The sequence below is a fragment of the Cebus imitator genome, unplaced genomic scaffold (genome assembly GCF_001604975.1).
Source record: "Cebus imitator isolate Cc_AM_T3 unplaced genomic scaffold, Cebus_imitator-1.0 Scaffold150, whole genome shotgun sequence".
NCBI lineage: Eukaryota > Metazoa > Chordata > Mammalia > Primates > Cebidae > Cebus > Cebus imitator.
The window spans coordinates 965661-982771 of NW_016107465.1; the positions used below are offsets into that span (position 1 = coordinate 965661).

The window sequence follows — 17111 nt, forward strand, 5'->3', positions numbered from 1 at the left end:
TGTAATTCTGATAATTACCATCTTTCATCTAAAGGGCAAGCCAACGTATTTTAATGAGTTGATTAAAAATATGAGCTATTAGGTGGAAAGCAATACTATTTTAAAAATTCTAAATATTAAAAGCAATACTATTTTTAAAATTCCAAGTGTTCAAAATACTCATTAAACCTTAGAAATATTCTAATAAAATGTCCAGGTGTAATAAAATCTTGGACTAAAAAATAAAATGAACAGGCAAACAAAAAACAGTGTTAACTTATCATAAGGACACAATAATAATGTTTATATATATTACACTTATTATAAAATGCACAGGCAAACAAAAAACAGTGTTAGCTTATTATAAGGACATAATAATAATGTTTATATGTATTACACTTATTCTAGTAGTCCAGAGAGAGATACATATCGTTTTATATACTGTCCTTTTAATATATTGTTATATTTTTTAATATTTTGTAGAAGATTTTTGTGTTTATGTTCATGAGGGGTATTGATCTCTAGCTTTCTTTTTCTTGTAATAGGTTTGTCTGGTTTTGGTATCAAAGTAATACTGGTTTCCCAAAGTGAACTGGAAAGTATTCCCTACTATTTTTCTGAGAAATAGTATATTATTTCTTCCTTAAATGTTTGGTAAAATTTTCCAGTGAAATTATATGAGTCTGGAGTTTTACTATTGGAACATTTTAAGCTATGAATTCAATTTTTAAAATAAACATAGGACTGTTCAGGTTATCTATTTGCTTCTTTAATAAGTCTTGGCAGTTTACCCCTTTAAAGAAATTTGTCCACTTGATCTAAGTACTCAAATTTATAGGAATAAAGTTGTTTGTAATATCTGGAACACCAATGACATGACTGTACATTTTGATATTGTCTTAAAGGTTAATGAGGCTCTGTTCTTTTTTAAATCTTTTTTCTTCCTGTTTTTCAAATGGTATAATTTCTTTTTTTTTTAATTATACTTTAAGTTTTGGGGTACATGTGCAGAATGTGCACGCTGTTATATAGTTATATATGTGCCATTGTGGTCTGCTGCATTAATCACCCCGTCATCTACATTAAATATTTCTCCCAGTGCTATCCCTCCCCTACCCTCCACCCCCCAACAGGCCCTGGTGTGTGATGTTTCCCTCCCTGTGTCCATGTGCATTGTTCAACTCCCACTTATGAGTGAGAACATGCAGTGTTTGGTGTTCTGTTCTCATATTAGTTTGCTGAGAATGATGGTTTCTAGCTTCATCCACGTCCCTGCAAAGGACATGACTTCATCCTTTTTTATGGCTGCATAGTATTCCATGATGTATATGTGCCACATTTTCTTTATCCAGTCTATCATTGATGGGCATTTGGTTTGGCTCCAAGTCTTTACTATTGTAAACAGCGCCGCAATAAACATATGTGTGCATGTGTCTTCCATAATAGAATGATTTATAATCCTTTGGGTATATAACCAGTCAAATGGCATAATTTCTATTGGGCTATCTTCAAGTTCACTGATTTCTTCTGTCTTCTCAATTCTACTACTTAGCACATGTACTGAATCTTTTATATTATATACTATGATTTTTTCTTCTAAAATTTCCATTTGATTTTTTCTTATAGTTGATTCTTCTGATAAATTTTATCTTTCATTAAGTTTATTTTTTATGCATTATAATAGCTTTAAAATCTTGATAATTCTAACATTTGTGTCATCTTGGGATTGGCATCTGTTGATCGTCTTTTCCCTTGAAAACTGGTCAAATTCTTCTGATTCTTTGTGTGTCAAGTATTTTGGATTGGGTCCTGGACATTTTGAATATTATGTTGTGAGAATCTGGATCTTATTAAAATCCTCTGGAGAATATTGATTTTTAAATGAGTAATCAACCCAGTTAGGTTCAGGCTTAAGTTCTATCTGTTCTTCTGTGAACACGGTTCTAATGTCACTTAAGTTTTCAAAACTGTGGCTATGCTGCCTTGCGACTGTCCCATACATGTATCACACTGACGTTAGTATGGAGCTCGGACAGCAGATTATACTGCAGTTTAGTTCTCAAAGCCTTTGCTAGGTGGCTTTCAATCTGTCTCCTGTATCTGTACCTCAGGGAAGAGGCCAGGACCATTACCAGTTTATAAACAGAATCATGGGATCTCTAATCCACTTCTCGCCTCTCCAGAATTCCTCTTGCTCTCTTGCTCAAAGTAGTTACCCCTTTCTTGGTCTCCTGACCAAAAAAGATAGGTTTTTGGCTGGGTGTGGTGGCTCATGCCTGTAATCCCAGCACTTTAGGAGGCTGAGGCAGGCAGATCACTTGAGGTCAGGAGTTTGAGACCAGCCTGGTCAACATGGTGAAACCCGGTCTCCACAAAAAATACAAAATTAGCTGGGCATGGTGGTGTTCGCCTGTAATGCCAGCTACCTAGGAGGCTAAGGCAGAATTGCTTACACCTAGGAGGTGGAGGTTGCAGTGAGCCGAGATCATGCCACTGCACTCCAGCCTGGGCAAAAAAGAGCAAAACTGTGTCTCAAAAAAAAAAAAGATGAGTTTTTAAAATCAATTTCTGCTGTTCATACTGCAGTTCTGGTAGGCGTTCACTCTTGGTTCAGAGCTTGGAGAGACAGGAAAAAACGAAACCAGAAAACTCAACTTTACATGAGTTTCTTTGCCCAATTCAACTTCCATTCCTAATCCAGTTATGCTTTCATTTACTTTTCAGAGACTACAGGTCTAGTCTAACCAGAGCTTTTATTTGTGTGTTTGTTGTTTTTTTTTTTCTGAGACAGAGTCTTGCTCTGCTTCCCAGGCTGGAGTGCAGTGGTGCTATCTAAGCTCTCGGCTCACTGCAACCTCTGCCTCCTGGGTTCAAGCGATTCTTGTGCCTCGGCCTTCCAAGTAGCTGGGATCACAAGCTGCACTACAACACCTGGCTAAGTTTTGTAAGTTTAGTAGAGACAGAGTTTCACCATGTTGGCCAGGCTGGTCTTGAATTCCTGACCTCAAGTGACCTTGGCCTCCCAAAGTGCTGAGATTACAGGTGTGAGCCCTGTGCCTGGCTGCTTTTACCTGTAATTAGAGAGATACATGGGATATAGTAACTTACTTGATCAACTCTGAAAGTCCTTTTTTCACACTTACTTTTAAGCATTTTCTATACCATTAAAATTTTTTAAAACACTATCTTACCATCTCATTACATTCCACTTTATGTATTTTAATTATGCATTCATTCTCTTAAAACAGTTATTTATTTATTTATTTACAGGTATTGATCGACTTATGACCTATGCAACTTACGACCATTCGACTTTACGACCACAATCGCTAGCCACAACTGCTCCGCGTCTGGCAGCGCAAACGTTGCCCAGCTGGGTGTACGACAGTGCGGACCAGCTTCCAGCAGCACTACCATCTCCGTGTGCATATAGCCTACTCAACTTACGACCAAATCGTGTTACGACTGGTCCGTTGGAACCAGTCGTGGTTGTAAGTTGAACACTAGCTGTATTTTTGAGACATGGTCTCACTTAGTAATCCAGGCTGGAGTGCTATGGCACAATCACAGCTCACTACATTCCTGACCTTCTGGCCCAAGTGATCCTCCCACCTCAGCCTCCCCAGTAGCTGGGAGCACAGGTATGTGCCACCACACCCAGCTCTGTAGAGATGAGGTTTCCCTATGTTGCTCAGGCTGGTCTCAAACTCCTGGGTTCAAGCAATTGTCCCACCTTGGCCTCCCAAATTGCTGGGATTATAGGCATGAGCCACCATGCCCAGCCTAAAAGCTATTTTTTGTTTACTTCTAATGGATTACTATTACATATAACACTGTGACATAAATTTGAGTCTTGTTTTCTGATTATTTAACATATAATTTTAGGTGCAGAATTACTAGTTCGAAGATCACAAAGATAGGCTGGGTTCAGTGGTTTATGCCTGTAATCTCAGTGTTTTGGGAAGCTGAGGCAGGAGGATTACTTGAGGTCAGGCCTTTGAGACCAGCCTGGGCCTACCTACAAAAAAAAAAATTAGTTGGGCATGGTAGTGCATACCTGAGGTCCTGAGTATGGCTACTTAGGAGGCTGAGGCAGAAGGATGGCTTGAGCCCAGGAGTTCCAGACTGCAGTGAGTTATGATAGCACCACTGCACTCAAGCCTAGGTAACAGAGTGAGACTGTTTTTGTTTTTGATTTCCCTTGAGTTCATCAGATTCTGTCTCTTAAGGGGAAAAAAACTCCCACAAAGTTGAAATTAAGGCACCAGCTAGTTTGTGGTCTTTTCTGGAGCCTCTTGGGAAGAATACACTTTCAAGTTCATTCAGTTTATTGACTGAATCTAGATCTTTGAAATTGTAGGGCTGAAGTCCCTGTTTCTTTGCTGACTGGCTGCTAGGACTCTCTCAGCTCCTAGAAGTCACTCTCAGGTTTTTGCCCCTGCCTCCTTCCATCTTCAAAGCCACCAGGGGAATTACTTTTTTTTTTTTTTTTTTTTTGAGACAGTGTTTCACCATGTAGGCCAGGTTGGTCTCAATCTCCTGACCTCGTGATCCGCCTGCCTCAGGCTCCCAGAGTGCTGGGATTACAGGCGTGAGCCAGCACGCCTGACCTGGGAATTACTTTTACATCAAATCCCTTGCACACTTTGCCTCTCTTTGTATTCCTGTCTCTGTCCGTTCCAGCCTTATTGAAAGGGCTCATGTGATTAGATTAGACCCACCTGGATAATCTCCTTAAGGTCAACTAGTTTGGGACTGTAATTATTCCATTCTTGAACCGCTATAAAGAAATACCTGAGACTGGGTAATTTACAAGGAAAAGAGGTTTAGTTGGCTCACAGATCCACAGGCTGTATAGGAAGCATAGTGGCTTCTGTTTCTGGGGAGGCCTCAGGAAACTTATAATCATGGTGGAAGGCAAAGGGGGAGTGAGTCACTTCACACAGCAGGAGCAGGAGGAAGTGGAAGGAGGTGCCACACACAATCAGATCTATGAGAACTCATTATCATGACGACAGCTCCAAGGGGGATGGTGTTAAACCATGAGAAACCACCCCCATGATTTAATTACCTCCCACCAAGCCCCACCTCCAGCATTGGGGATTATATTTCAACATGAGATTTGGGTGGGGACACAGATCCTAACAGTTACATCTGCAAAAGTCTTCACAGTAATGCCTCAACTAGCATTTTTTCTTTTCTTTTCTTTCCTTTCTTTTTTTTTGAACAAATAATTGGATGTTACACCAGGGAATCAGAATCTTAGGGACCATCTTAGGATTCTCACCACAGGGTAACATCAGAAAGACACAACAATCAATACATATGAATTGCTAGAGTATTATTGTTTAGGCCCGTGGACGCAAGAGATTCCAATAGCTAAACTTCTTTAAAAGTGACCTTATTAGCTGGGCATGGTGGCTCATACCTGTAATCCCAGCTACTTGGGAGGCTGAGATAGGAGAATTGCTTGAGCCGAGACCCGGGAGATGGAGGTTGTAGGGAGCTGAGATCTCGACACTGCACTCCAGCCTGGGCTACAGTGCGAGACTCCATCTCAAAAAAAAAGTGACCTTAATCAGGATATTTGCCTCAGTTCACTTCAGGTATTGCCACACATAACTAATAGTTATCTGTCATCATATATCTGTCAGAGATACAGCAAAAACATACATTCCAAGTACTACAGAGAAGGAAAGGGGGCCTGAAATGTTATTTAGTGTCCACTATGAGTTCCCTACAGCCATCATGTCATTCCATCTCCATTCTGCTCCTGAGATGGTATCCGTGTCCCCATTTTCTGAGAATTCCAAGGCTCAAATTATTTAGTGAATGACAGTGTTGCAAAGCCAACACTGATTTCCAGCCATGAAACATGTAAACATTGAAGTCTCAATGTTAACCAGTATTCACATAATACATAATAAAATATACTGAAAAGGGAGGCAAGGAGAAACAACAGTCAACTTGAAGGGCCTCCTACAGCTAAATCTGGGATCTGCGTCACAAAATGATAGCAATGGATAACTCAGAATAAATTATTGCACATTAGTCTATATTGATATCAATAAATACCTGAATAAAGAAATGGGGTAAAAGGAAAGCTCTTGCTTTACGGCAGGGGTCCCCAGCCCCTGGGCTGCAGACCACTTCAAGTCCATGGCCTGTTAGGAACTGGGTTGCACAGCAGGAGGTGAGTGGTGGGCAAGTGAGCAAAGCTTCATCCATATTTATAGCTGCTCTCCATCATTCCCATTATCGCCTGAGCTCTGCTTCAGCTCAGGCGATAGATTTAGATTTAGATTAGCAGCAGCATTACATTCTCATAGGATTGCAAACCCTATTGTGAACTGTGCATGCAACGGATCTAGGTTGCAGGCTCCTTATGAAAATCTAATGCCTGATGATCTGCCACTGTCTCCCATCACCCCAAAACAGGACCATCTAGTTGCAGGAAAACAAGCTCAGGGCTCCCAATGATTCTATGTTATAGTGAGCTGTATGTTTCATTATATATTACAATATAAGAATAATAAAGGGCACAATAAATATAACACACTTGAATCATACTAAAACCATCCCCCACCCCCAGGTCTGTGGAAAAATTGTCTTCCATAGAACTGGCCTCTGGCGTCAGAAAGGTTGTGGACGACTGCTTTACAGAATTCCAATTAATGTAGAAGGCATGATAAAAATAGAAAATTTTTCCTGATTCTCTCCGTCCTCCCACCCCCTACACTTCAATAAACCTCTGTGTGTTGTTCCCCTCTGTATCCATGTGTTCTCATCATTTAGCTCCCACTTATAAGTAAGAACATGTGGTGTTTGGTTTTCTGTTCCTGTATTAGTTTGTTAATAGCCTCCAGCTCCTGGATACTAGGCTTAATACCTGAGTGATGAAATATTCTGTACAACGAACCCCTATGACATGTTTACCTATGTAACAAACGTGTACATCCTGCACATGTACCCCTGAAAAGTCAAACATTTTTATCACCAAGCAAGAAGAATAGTATCTTTCTATACTCCTATAGACAAGGATATTACAAAATTATCATCCTATGAAAAGATTTGAGAGTAATCAGCCAAAAGAGGTAAGAAGAGAAAGCATTATAGAGATCTATTAGGTAGCTAAATACCTTTTAAGTAAGCTATTTTTCCTTCCCCCCCACCCCCCGAGACAGAGTCTTGCTCTGTCACCCAGGCTGGAGGGCAGTAACTATCTTGGCTCACTATAACCTCTGCCTCCCAGGTTCAAGCAATTCTCCTGCCTCAGCATCCCGAGTAGCTGGGATTACAGGTGCCTGGCACCACACCGGCTAATTTTTATATTTTTAGTAGAGACGAGGTTTCACCATGTTGGCCAGGCTGGTCTCGAACTCCTGACCTTGTGATCTGCCCACCTCAGCCACCCAAAGTGCTGGGATTACAGGCGTGAGTTACCGTGCCTGGCCAAGTAAGCTATTTATCTAAACGGANAAAAAAAAAAAAAAAAAAAAAAAAAAAAAAAGAAAATTACTATTTGACATATGCCAGAGCAGTAAGGCAAGACTCATCAATCCTAAAATTTGTCGGCAGAGTGTAAGAAATGGAATATTTACTTTCTCAAAGTATTTTCCCAGGAGGAAATAATTAATTACAGAAGGGAAAACAGTAACTTTACAAAAGAGATATCTGGTAGACACTATCTTAACCAAGTAATCAATGTTATGCTTACTGATGAGACAAGCTGACATTCTTGTGCCTGTTGACATGATGCACTGATATATGAACATCACTCACATGGAGTTCTTACCAAGAAGGCATATTGTTAAGAAACATCAGATGAACCAAAATCAAGGGCCATCCTATGAAATACCTGAGCAGTGCTCTTCAAAAAGTACCCAGATCTTGAAAAGCAAAGAAATTCTGAATTTTTTAAAAGACAACTAAGATATTATAACTAAATATAACATGTGAACCTGAATTGGATGCTGGGCTAGAAAAAGAATGGAACAATGGTAAAAGTTGAATAAAATCCATAGATTTTATAACTTTAAATTTTTGACATATATCCATTCTATGTCCTCATAATAGCATAAGAGAATTTTATCAATGTTAATTTTTCATAATTGTACTGTGGTAATTTAAGATGTTACATTAGGGAATTGGGGTGAAAGGTTATAAAACATCTAAAAGCCTACATTTTACCTCAATTTACCCACAATGAAATTTTGCTGTTACTTCAAGTTTACTTAGTAAACAACTTCCTCAAAGGACAGAATTATTTTAACTTTCTCTCTTCTATATATAGATTGCCCCTGACTGATGGTTTGACAGGATTTTTTGGCGTTACCGAAGTGTGAAAGCAATACAAATTCACTACTAACCATGGGGTTATGTCCTGATAAACCCATCATAAGTTGAAAATATCATAAGCTGAAAGTTTCAATTCCAATTTCTATCCTGAAACTTCTAGAGGCAGTTAAAAACTTTAATTATAGGAAGCATCTTTATCCTAATGATTTTTTTAAACCTACCTTAAGGTTATCAGAATTAAACAAGATGATGCAAGTACTTATAACATTGCTTGACAATAAACAGTCTCTCTGAGGTAGATACTGTTTATTATTTCTCATTTTACAGGTGAGAAATCTGAAGCTTGGAGATGAAAAATAATTGGCTTAAAGTTACATAGGTAGGAAGTGGCGTACAAGACTTTGAACCATGTCTGACCACAATGCTATACAGTTTGTCTTCTGTTCTAAAGCATTTTTATTAATGTCAACCCATTCTTCAACTCCTCAGTACACACAAAAAGTCAAGTTTTTCTCTTTCCCTCTCATTGGCATTTACCACTTTTCTTGAATTTTGGATCTAATGTAATCAACAACAAAAAACACAAACAAGAACCAGTTATTCAATTACAAAGCCAACATTCTAGATGCAATACAAAAGTGAATTAACTAACTCACTGATACTCACATAACTCAAACACAAGTTGCAATTACTTTATTTCTTTAACAATGAAATAGTAATAACAACACAATAATTCAGTTGTAACAAAGCCACCAACAGAGGAAAACAAAAACAAAGCTAATTAAGAAGCACTGCTTCAGCTCAAATTAGTTATCTCCTTTAAACAGGAAAAATAACCATTAGTCTAGTGGTTCTCAACCCTGTCTGCACATTAGAGGGATGGAGGGAAAGAGGACTGGTGCTTAAAAAAATAGTTATATCCAAGACTCACCTCAGAACTATTAATTGAGAATCTCTGAAGAGTGAGGCTCCGGCAAAGATTTTTAAAGTGCTGTCAGTGTTGAGAACTACAGGTCTAAAGTAATAAGGAATAAAACCATGCCTTGAAACAATTCAAAACCAAGAAGCTGATCATATAACACATTTCTTTCCTCTAATCCTGGGAAAAGAGAGGGAAGCAGGCATCGACTCAGTTTTCACTGTTCTTTATCAATCTTCAGTCGCCCATAGTAGAGCTTAACAAACATCAAATATTGGAAGTTATGCAAACATGCTACCCAAGCTGAAATTCTCACTACTTAACATTTAAAAAGCTCTTTTAAAATAGCTTTTAAAACAATCCCCCATCTTAAGTTTGCATAGATGTTCAAGTCAGCTATTTGTTCAACGAACAGAGTCAACAGAATGTATTAGAAAGTACTTTATTAACAACAGTTATTATAAAACAATACTGATTTTATGTACTACAAATAAACTTTTTGGTACAGATAGGAGGAATATTGGAGTGTTTCCCACCTATTTTTAAAACTGCTAGAATTTATTTTCATCAGTACCTTCAATTCTAACATTTAAACAAAGCTTTTTTCTCTAAGAATGCATACATAAAATACTTCCTCTACAACTGTACTCTATCCTTGACAAATCCCTATTAAGAGGTTCAGTAGTAATTGTAGGTATTTATTGTCAGAACAGTCTTTCTTTATTTCTCAGGTTTGGAAATATAACTTCAAGTATGGAAAATAACTTTTCCCTTAAGAATACATGAATTAATTTAGAGACATCTCCTCAAATCAGCCAATCCTACTGCTTTAGCTCCTTACGTCAGGACTCCATGTCAACCTCAGACCCTTCATTCTTGCCCTGAAGTGTTGCTTCTGTCAGGGTGTCTTCATTTAAATCTTCAATGTCTGCCAGATCAATAGGTGGCAAAGGATTCCTCCAGTACTGGAAGGTATTATACTGCCAAAATTCTTCATTGTGCTTTAGAGAAAAAGAAAAAAGAGAGATGAAAGTAGCTTAGAAAAAATTAACTTTTTTTCAGAAAACAAATTTGTTTGAAAAGCAAACATATAAGATTTTGTAGTCTATTTTGTATTTTTAACAAATACAAATTTTTAATTTTGTTTCATATAAGTACTTCATGTACTCAAATCTGTGCATTTAAATATTTATGATTTGTGAAAGTATTTAAATTTAAAGGAATTTTCCACAATTTTCTCCCATTTTTCACCGAAAGAAAATTATCTAAAAACAGTCTTAAAATTTTTAATCTTTTAGTTAGGAAAATAAAAATTTAAAAATACAAACACACACACACTCCTTATAATTTACTTTTGGTCTTGTTCTTAAGGTTCAGTGTTTTAAGAGATTTACTTTACATAGGCCAAAATATTTTGAAACCTTCCAAAAAGTATTAGGCTATAAACAAGATGAATAGCAAGAAAATCTTAAACTGATCATCATTTTATTAAAGATTAAAAAAAAATCAATGCTCAATAGCCACATGACCTAGTGGCTAGTGTGCTGGACACACGGGTCAGTAAGAAAGTCTCATTAGGAAGTTCATTGTCTTCAATGCTGAGCCTTAAATAATTAAGTTTTGGGGTAATTTTTAATATTGGAATAAACACGTAATAAGTCAAAGAAAAATTTCACTTTAATAAGAAAATGTGATTAAAAACGAGGTTCTAGTTCTCTGCCTTTTGAAAAATCTACTGTACAAATTATCCACTTATAAACATAGACCAAAAAAAGGTCTTTTAATTATGTTAGTAAAACCTAGTGACTAAGGGCACAAACTTTGCCACCAGACAGACCTGGCTTTGCAAGATAACTCCACCACCCACTAACTCTGATCTTGACCTCATCGATAAAATGGAGAACTTTTAAAAATTAAGGCTTAGCATAGTAATTGCTAATATTACTAGGTATTATATTCCAATAAGCCTATGATTATTAATCACTGTCTCCTTAGTAGAACACTTCTGCTTACTTTCCATTAAGAATATCTAACAGTGGCTGGGCATGATTACTTCTGTAATCCCAGCACTTTGGGAGGCAGAAAGATTGATTGAGCCCCCAAGTTTGAGACCAGCCCTAGCAACACAGCAAGACTCTGTCTCAATTTATTAAACAAAACAAACAAAAACTAACAGTAAGAGACAACACTGACAGAGCAATGAATCTGTATAGTAACACTAACATGAAAAAAATACATGAGGCTGGGCATGGTGGCTCATGCTTGTAATCCCAGCACTTTGGGAGGCCGAGGCAGGTGGATCACCTGAGGTCAGGAGTTCGAGACCAGCCTGACCAATATGGTGAAACCCCATCTCTATTTCAAAAGAAAAAAACATGAATATTTAATGAATACCTGATTTTATTTCTCTAGTCAAAAAACATCTGAAACAACTTAGGAAATGCCCTGAAGTTCCAGGATAGAAATGATGTAACATTATTCTGCCTAGATTGCATCCTCAATGTAGAAAAAAGGTATTTGAGGTAGTATTTCCTAAATGAGGTCCCAAACGTGAGGGCTGGGACATAAGCCCTATTCTGAGCACAAAAGAAACCAGGCATTTATTGTATTGAACTGTTTACTTCTCTGTTTTTGTTATATTCAATTTTCACTTGGTAATCTGATATAAAATCCTTAAAACAAAAAGCCTGTGTCTTTGGAGACAGAAAGGAAAAATGGAAGCTGGAGAGCATGTTTGCCAGAGAAGTGGTTCCAGAACAAATCTAAAAAAAAAAAAAAAAAAAAAAAAAAAAAAAAAAAAAAAAAAAAAAAAAAAAAAAAAACAGTCCAGCGTGGTAGTGTGTGCCTATAGTCCCAACTACTCAGGAGGCTAAGGCTGCAGTGACCCAAGATCATGTCACTGCACTCCAGCCTGGGCATAGGAGGAAAACCCCTCAAGACCCTTTAAAAAACAAAACAAAACAAGAGACAGGGGGACTAGCTGTGGTGAAGAAGGAATCCCTGGAGCCAACCTTTTTCTGTGTCATGTCCTTGCAGCGACTATAGGAAGTAGAGAGCTACCAGATCTAGTCAGTGCTGTGGGAGAAGACAGTTGAGTCTAAGACTCTAAGCAAGCATCATTGTGTCAGACTACTAGAGAACTCTCACCCTTTGCCTACTGTCATTTCCATATTTCCCTCTTATCAACTGTGTGGCATACCATAGTCAGTGTATTCTGGTAGGAAAGACAAGCCTATGCATGGGTGCAGTACTAAAAACGCTCTGAAGAGCTTTCGAAAAGTTTTCAAACTACACAGCCCCTAATCTCCATATCCAATAGGTTTAGAAGACTATCCATTTTCAGTTGATTTTAAATATCTGAGAGCGATCTGAAGAAAAAGTTTAAATAAGGCTCATGTTTCAATCATAGGCCAAAAAAAAAAAATCTCAACTATAAAACTCTCATTGTTTTATTGGATTTTTCACAAGAACAAGTCATGTCTAAGAACTTTCATTTATTTTTTTGGAAACGCATTTGAAAACTCTGACATAAGATACTTAAGAAAATTTTAAAAAACAAAAAAACAAAAAACTTTGGGTGGATGCTATCAGATAGTAGCTGAAGAGAATTTGGGGAATTCTGAGAAACCTGTACTTGGTTCTTCGTCTCCCAAGTCCCCTGGTAAGTCATTTCAGGACTGTGAAAAACCACTATGAATACCTAAGTCTAGACCAAAGCTGTCCAATAATATACAATGCTCCAAAAACATAATTTAAAATTTTAAAAGTAAAAGAAACTTCTGGTATTAATTTTAATATATTTTCTTCAATATATCCAAGTTATTTCATGTGTAATCTATTTAAAATTTTGAGCTATTTTATTTTCCTGTATTTCTTATTAAATCCACGAAATTCCGTGTATATTTTATACTTAGAGCAAATTTCCATTTGAACTAGTCACGTTTCAAGTGTTCTTACTGGCTAAAGGCTGGGCAGCAGAGATCTATACAAATCGAGGCATGCCTAGATCTTCTCAGGATTCTTAGGTGCAGAGATGAGGCAGGCTCATTTCTTGAACAGGAACCCTCCAATGATTCTCATATACACCTTACCTTAAGGCCCAAATTAATTTTTTCTTTTTTTTGAGAGAGAGTCTTTGTTGCCCAGGCTGGAGTACAGTGGCCCTATCTCAGCTCACTGCAACCTCCCCCTCCCAGGTTAAGGCGATTATCATGCCTCAGCCTCCCGAATAGCTGCGATTACAGGCATGCACCACCACACCCAGGTAATTTTGTATTTTTAGTAGAGACTGGGGTTTCACCCTGTTGGCTAGGCTGGTCTCCAACTCCCGACCTCAGGTGATCCGCCCGCCGTGGCCTCCCCAAAGTGCTGGTGTTACAGGCGTGAGACACCATGCCCCGCCACCAAATTAGTTTTCAACAATACTTTTGCCTAGGATCAGATAACACTATGAGTTAAAAAAAGCTTTGCCCAAGTTATGAAGGTCCACTCTTTTGTCCAGAAGAGCTGTACCAGCCTGTTGGACGTCCTATTAATCGACGGCTACCACACTTCTCTCTCTCTCTAGAAAAAGAATTCTATCCCGAATTCTAATCATCGTTAAACCCACGAAGGCCCGCTACTCCTTTGACTGTCGTTTGTCGTTCGGCTGAACCTATCTCTTCACGGTCAGCGTCCTCACCAAGCTCACAGCCTGCCACGACCCACGGTCCCGTTTCCCTCTTACAGAGCGCGGCGCTGACGCCGCAAGGCCACTTCTACTGCTCCCGACCACGGTCCGTTTCCCGCTAGAGCAGCCCAGTGCTTTCTGCCCCTCGGAATCCCGGGGCGTGTCTCCTGGGGGTCGGCGTCCTCTCCCGGAGCGGTGACCTTTTCTTTTCGCCTCTGCAGGCGTCTTAACCAATTCAAGTCATGAGTGGGACCCGGGGCGCTTTGAGTGTGGGGAGAAAAGGCGAGCCCCTTAGCCCCTCAGCCCACCTGACCCCAGCCCCTACCTGGCGGGGTGCGACCCCCCAGTCTCCCCGCGGGGGCCCTGCGCGCCCCGCCCCGTCGTCGCCACCGCCCCTCGGGGGCCGGGCGCCCTGGAGCTCCTCCCCTGGCCCCCGCCGCACAGGCGGCGGCGGCAGCAGCTGCGGTGGCTCGCCGGTCTCCAGGCCTCGGTCCTCTTGCTCCAGGCCGCCCGGGGCGCTGTTGTCCCCGCTGTCGCGGCGCTTGCTGGGCGATGCTGAGGGCTCTGCCATGGTCCCTGCGTCGATTTTGCGCTTTCGGTGCTGTTCCGGTACGCCGAGGGGCTGCCCAGGATGCGCGGCCCCGGGCGGCCGGATCCAGAGAGGCGGTGGCGGCGGCTGCTCAGGGAAGTCGCAGAGCAGGAGCCGCTTCCAAGGCACGTGGAACGTCACCGGCTCGGCCGCACGCCGCTTGGCCATGGGCCCAGAGGCTCGGGCGGAGCCCGCCAGGCGCGGGAGACCGATCGCCGATAGCTGTGGGGGCGAAGAGCGAGGACTGAGCGCGTGAGGGAGGGACAGGCCGAAGTCGGGCGAGGAGGCGACAGGACGCTGGAGGGGGCGGGGCAGCTCGTGCTCCGGCTAGGGTTGGGGCTTCGGCCGGGAGGCAGCTCGCGCGCGCAGCCCTTGCAGCTGCAGAGATACTGCCCGGACGTTGAGAAGCAACCGCGAAGCGGCGGAGATTCGAACCTGCGCACAACGTGCGCGCGCGCACTCTCTCCTGCCAGGCGGAGCCGCTGGTTGGTGGAGGCTCGCGGGGCGCGCTCCCGAGCGCCCTCGCGACCGGAAGTGCGCGCCCGGAGGTAGGCGGGAAGGCGGCGGCGGGCTTAAAGACCCGATCTAGTGGCCCGCAGAGGGGCGTGACCTTGTTTCCTCAAGGGCGTGGCGGTGATCTTACTACTACGTTCGGCATAGCGCGGTACGTTCTAGACACTTCTATAGGAAATTTAAGTCCTTTAAAATGTGTATTTCCCTACTCCAGTCAGTGAGGACGGGGGTGCGCCTCCATGAGATTAAGACAAAGATAATAGAGTTCCAGACTATTCTGAGCAACATAGCAAGACCTCGTCTCTACACGAAAATTAGGCCAGTCTTGGTGGCCTGACTCTGTGGTCTCAGCTACTTGGGAGGCTGAGGAGGAAGATTCAGTTGAGCCCGGGAGGGGGAGCCTGCAGTGAGCCAAGATAGCACCACTACACTCCAGCCTGGGCGACAGAGTGAGACTCCGTCCCAAAAAAAGAAAAGAATACAAACTCTCAATAAACTAGTGTTTAAAAGACTTTACAATAGGTAATTATTCAAATGACTGAAGGGGAGTCCAGGCTAAGTAGCAAAAGCTAACGTAAAACACACACACGCACACATCGAAGTGTATGTTTTGCACAGCTGCTGTGGAAGGTGAAGCAGGCACCACATTCCTGGAAGATCTCTTGATTAAAAACTTTACGGAGGAAGTTATAGACAAGATGTGCAGCTCATCCAAAATAGCTGGGTAGTTGGCAAGAACCAAGCCTGAGGCACAGCTCCTGTCCTTTCCAGCTGAAACCTAAAATTGTTGGGCTCTTAAATTAGGTTGGAAGCCTGAGTTCCCTGCTTACTCTGGGCGGTGGTCTGATCAAGATTCCAAGACCATTACAGCAAAATAGTGTCAAGTGAAGTGAGGTGGAGACAACCGCAGTATATTTACTATTTTATTATTATTATTTTTATTTTTGAGACAGTGTCTCTCTTGGTAGCTGAGGCAGGAGTGCAGTGGTGCCATCATGGCTCATTGCAGCCTGCCCCCACTGGGCTCAAGCGATCCTTCTGCCTGGGCTTCCCAAAGTGCTTCCTTTTGCAGGTGTGAGCCACCGCACCTGGCCATATTTACTATTTTAATAGTTTGATAAAGACAGTAACCAAGTAAGCAAAAGTGGAAGGCAGAAAATAAGTCTATTATCAGTGCTTTGAAGGGAGAAATTACTATCATCATCTTCTGTAGAAGATAATTCTATTCTAGTGCTAGGTACTAACTCATTGCTAATTACTCTGTGCCCCTGCACCTCAAAGTGGTTGTGAGAGGACAAGTTGATTATTTAGTTATTAACAAGCACAGAAATCTACCAGATTAGGGTAGTAAGCAATAGCTTTTCTGTTTGATCTTTACTTTTCTTGTTTGGAATTGATAACAGGCTGGGTATGGTGGCTCACACCTGTAATGGCAACACTTTGGTAAGTAGAGGTGGGCGGATCATCTGAGTCCCAGAGTTCCATACCAGCCTGGCCAACATGGTGAAACCCTGTCTCTACAAAAAATATAACAATTAGCCAGAGGTGGTGCCTTGCACCTGTAGTCGCTGGGAGGCTGAAGTGGGAGGAACACTTGAACCCAGGAGGCAGAGGCCAAGATTGTGCCAATGTACTCCAGCCTGGGTGACAGTGTGAGACCCTGTCTCTGGGAAAAAAATAAATTGAAAACCCGTCTGTCTCAAACAGAGGAAGAGTTTTGCCATTTTTAAATCAGCAGGAAAGATCTTAATGGTAGCCATCAGATGCTGTTGAAAGGGTGTGAGGGGGCCTGTCTCAAAATAGTCAGTGTGGTTTACCTAATGGTTGATTCTTTTGTGTTCCTCTTTACAGACTTGTTTTTTCAAAATTGTGAAATTTATCATATATGCAAAAGGTTGTATAAAATACACATATAGTTAAAAGAATGATAGTAATACACAACAGCATTCTGTTTCAGAAATAGAATACTGCCTGTCCTAGAACATGACAAGCTCCCTATGTACCCATTCCCCACTGGCACATATCCTTCCTTTTCCCTCATTCCCGATAATTACTGTTTTGAATGTTGAGTTAATCATTCCTTTGCTTTTTAACTTCTCCATCTGTATGCATATTGCTAAATAACGTTTTTTTTTGTTTGTTTT

General features: G+C 40.9%; 1 protein-coding gene across 2 annotated transcripts; it reads right to left on the minus strand.

Annotated features, from left to right (window-relative positions):
• Nucleotides 1–8568: 8568 nt before the first annotated feature.
• CUNH9orf40 (chromosome unknown C9orf40 homolog) lies at nt 8569–15024 on the minus strand. 2 transcript variants are annotated; one of them, XM_017543241.2, is made up of 3 exons: nt 14191–15024; nt 13923–14080; nt 8569–10197 (listed from the first exon to the last, which is right to left on the minus strand). In XM_017543241.2, exons 1-3 carry the CDS (start codon nt 14620–14622, stop codon nt 10110–10112), a joined length of 678 nt encoding a protein of 225 aa, XP_017398730.1. In that variant the 5' UTR covers nt 14623–15024; the 3' UTR covers nt 8569–10109. The 2 variants fall into 2 exon arrangements, with proteins under 2 accessions (XP_017398730.1, XP_017398732.1); XM_017543243.2 differs by lacking the exon at nt 13923–14080 and having other exon boundaries at nt 8577–10197; nt 14191–15000.
• Nucleotides 15025–17111: the final 2087 nt, after the last annotated feature.

Excerpts from the sequence above, each read along its gene's own strand:
- CUNH9orf40 (XM_017543241.2), bottom strand. The coding sequence starts at position 14,622 with ATGGCCAAGCGGCGTGCGGCCGAGCCGGTGACGTTCCACGTGCCTTGG. Across the intron at positions 14,081-14,190 it reads GGGGGGTCGCACCCCGCCAG|AGGCGAAAAGAAAAGGTCAC; the intron begins GTAGGGGCTGGG and ends AGACGCCTGCAG. Across the intron at positions 10,198-13,922 it reads CGGCGTCAGCGCCGCGCTCT|CACAATGAAGAATTTTGGCA; the intron begins GTAAGAGGGAAA and ends TTTTCTCTAAAG.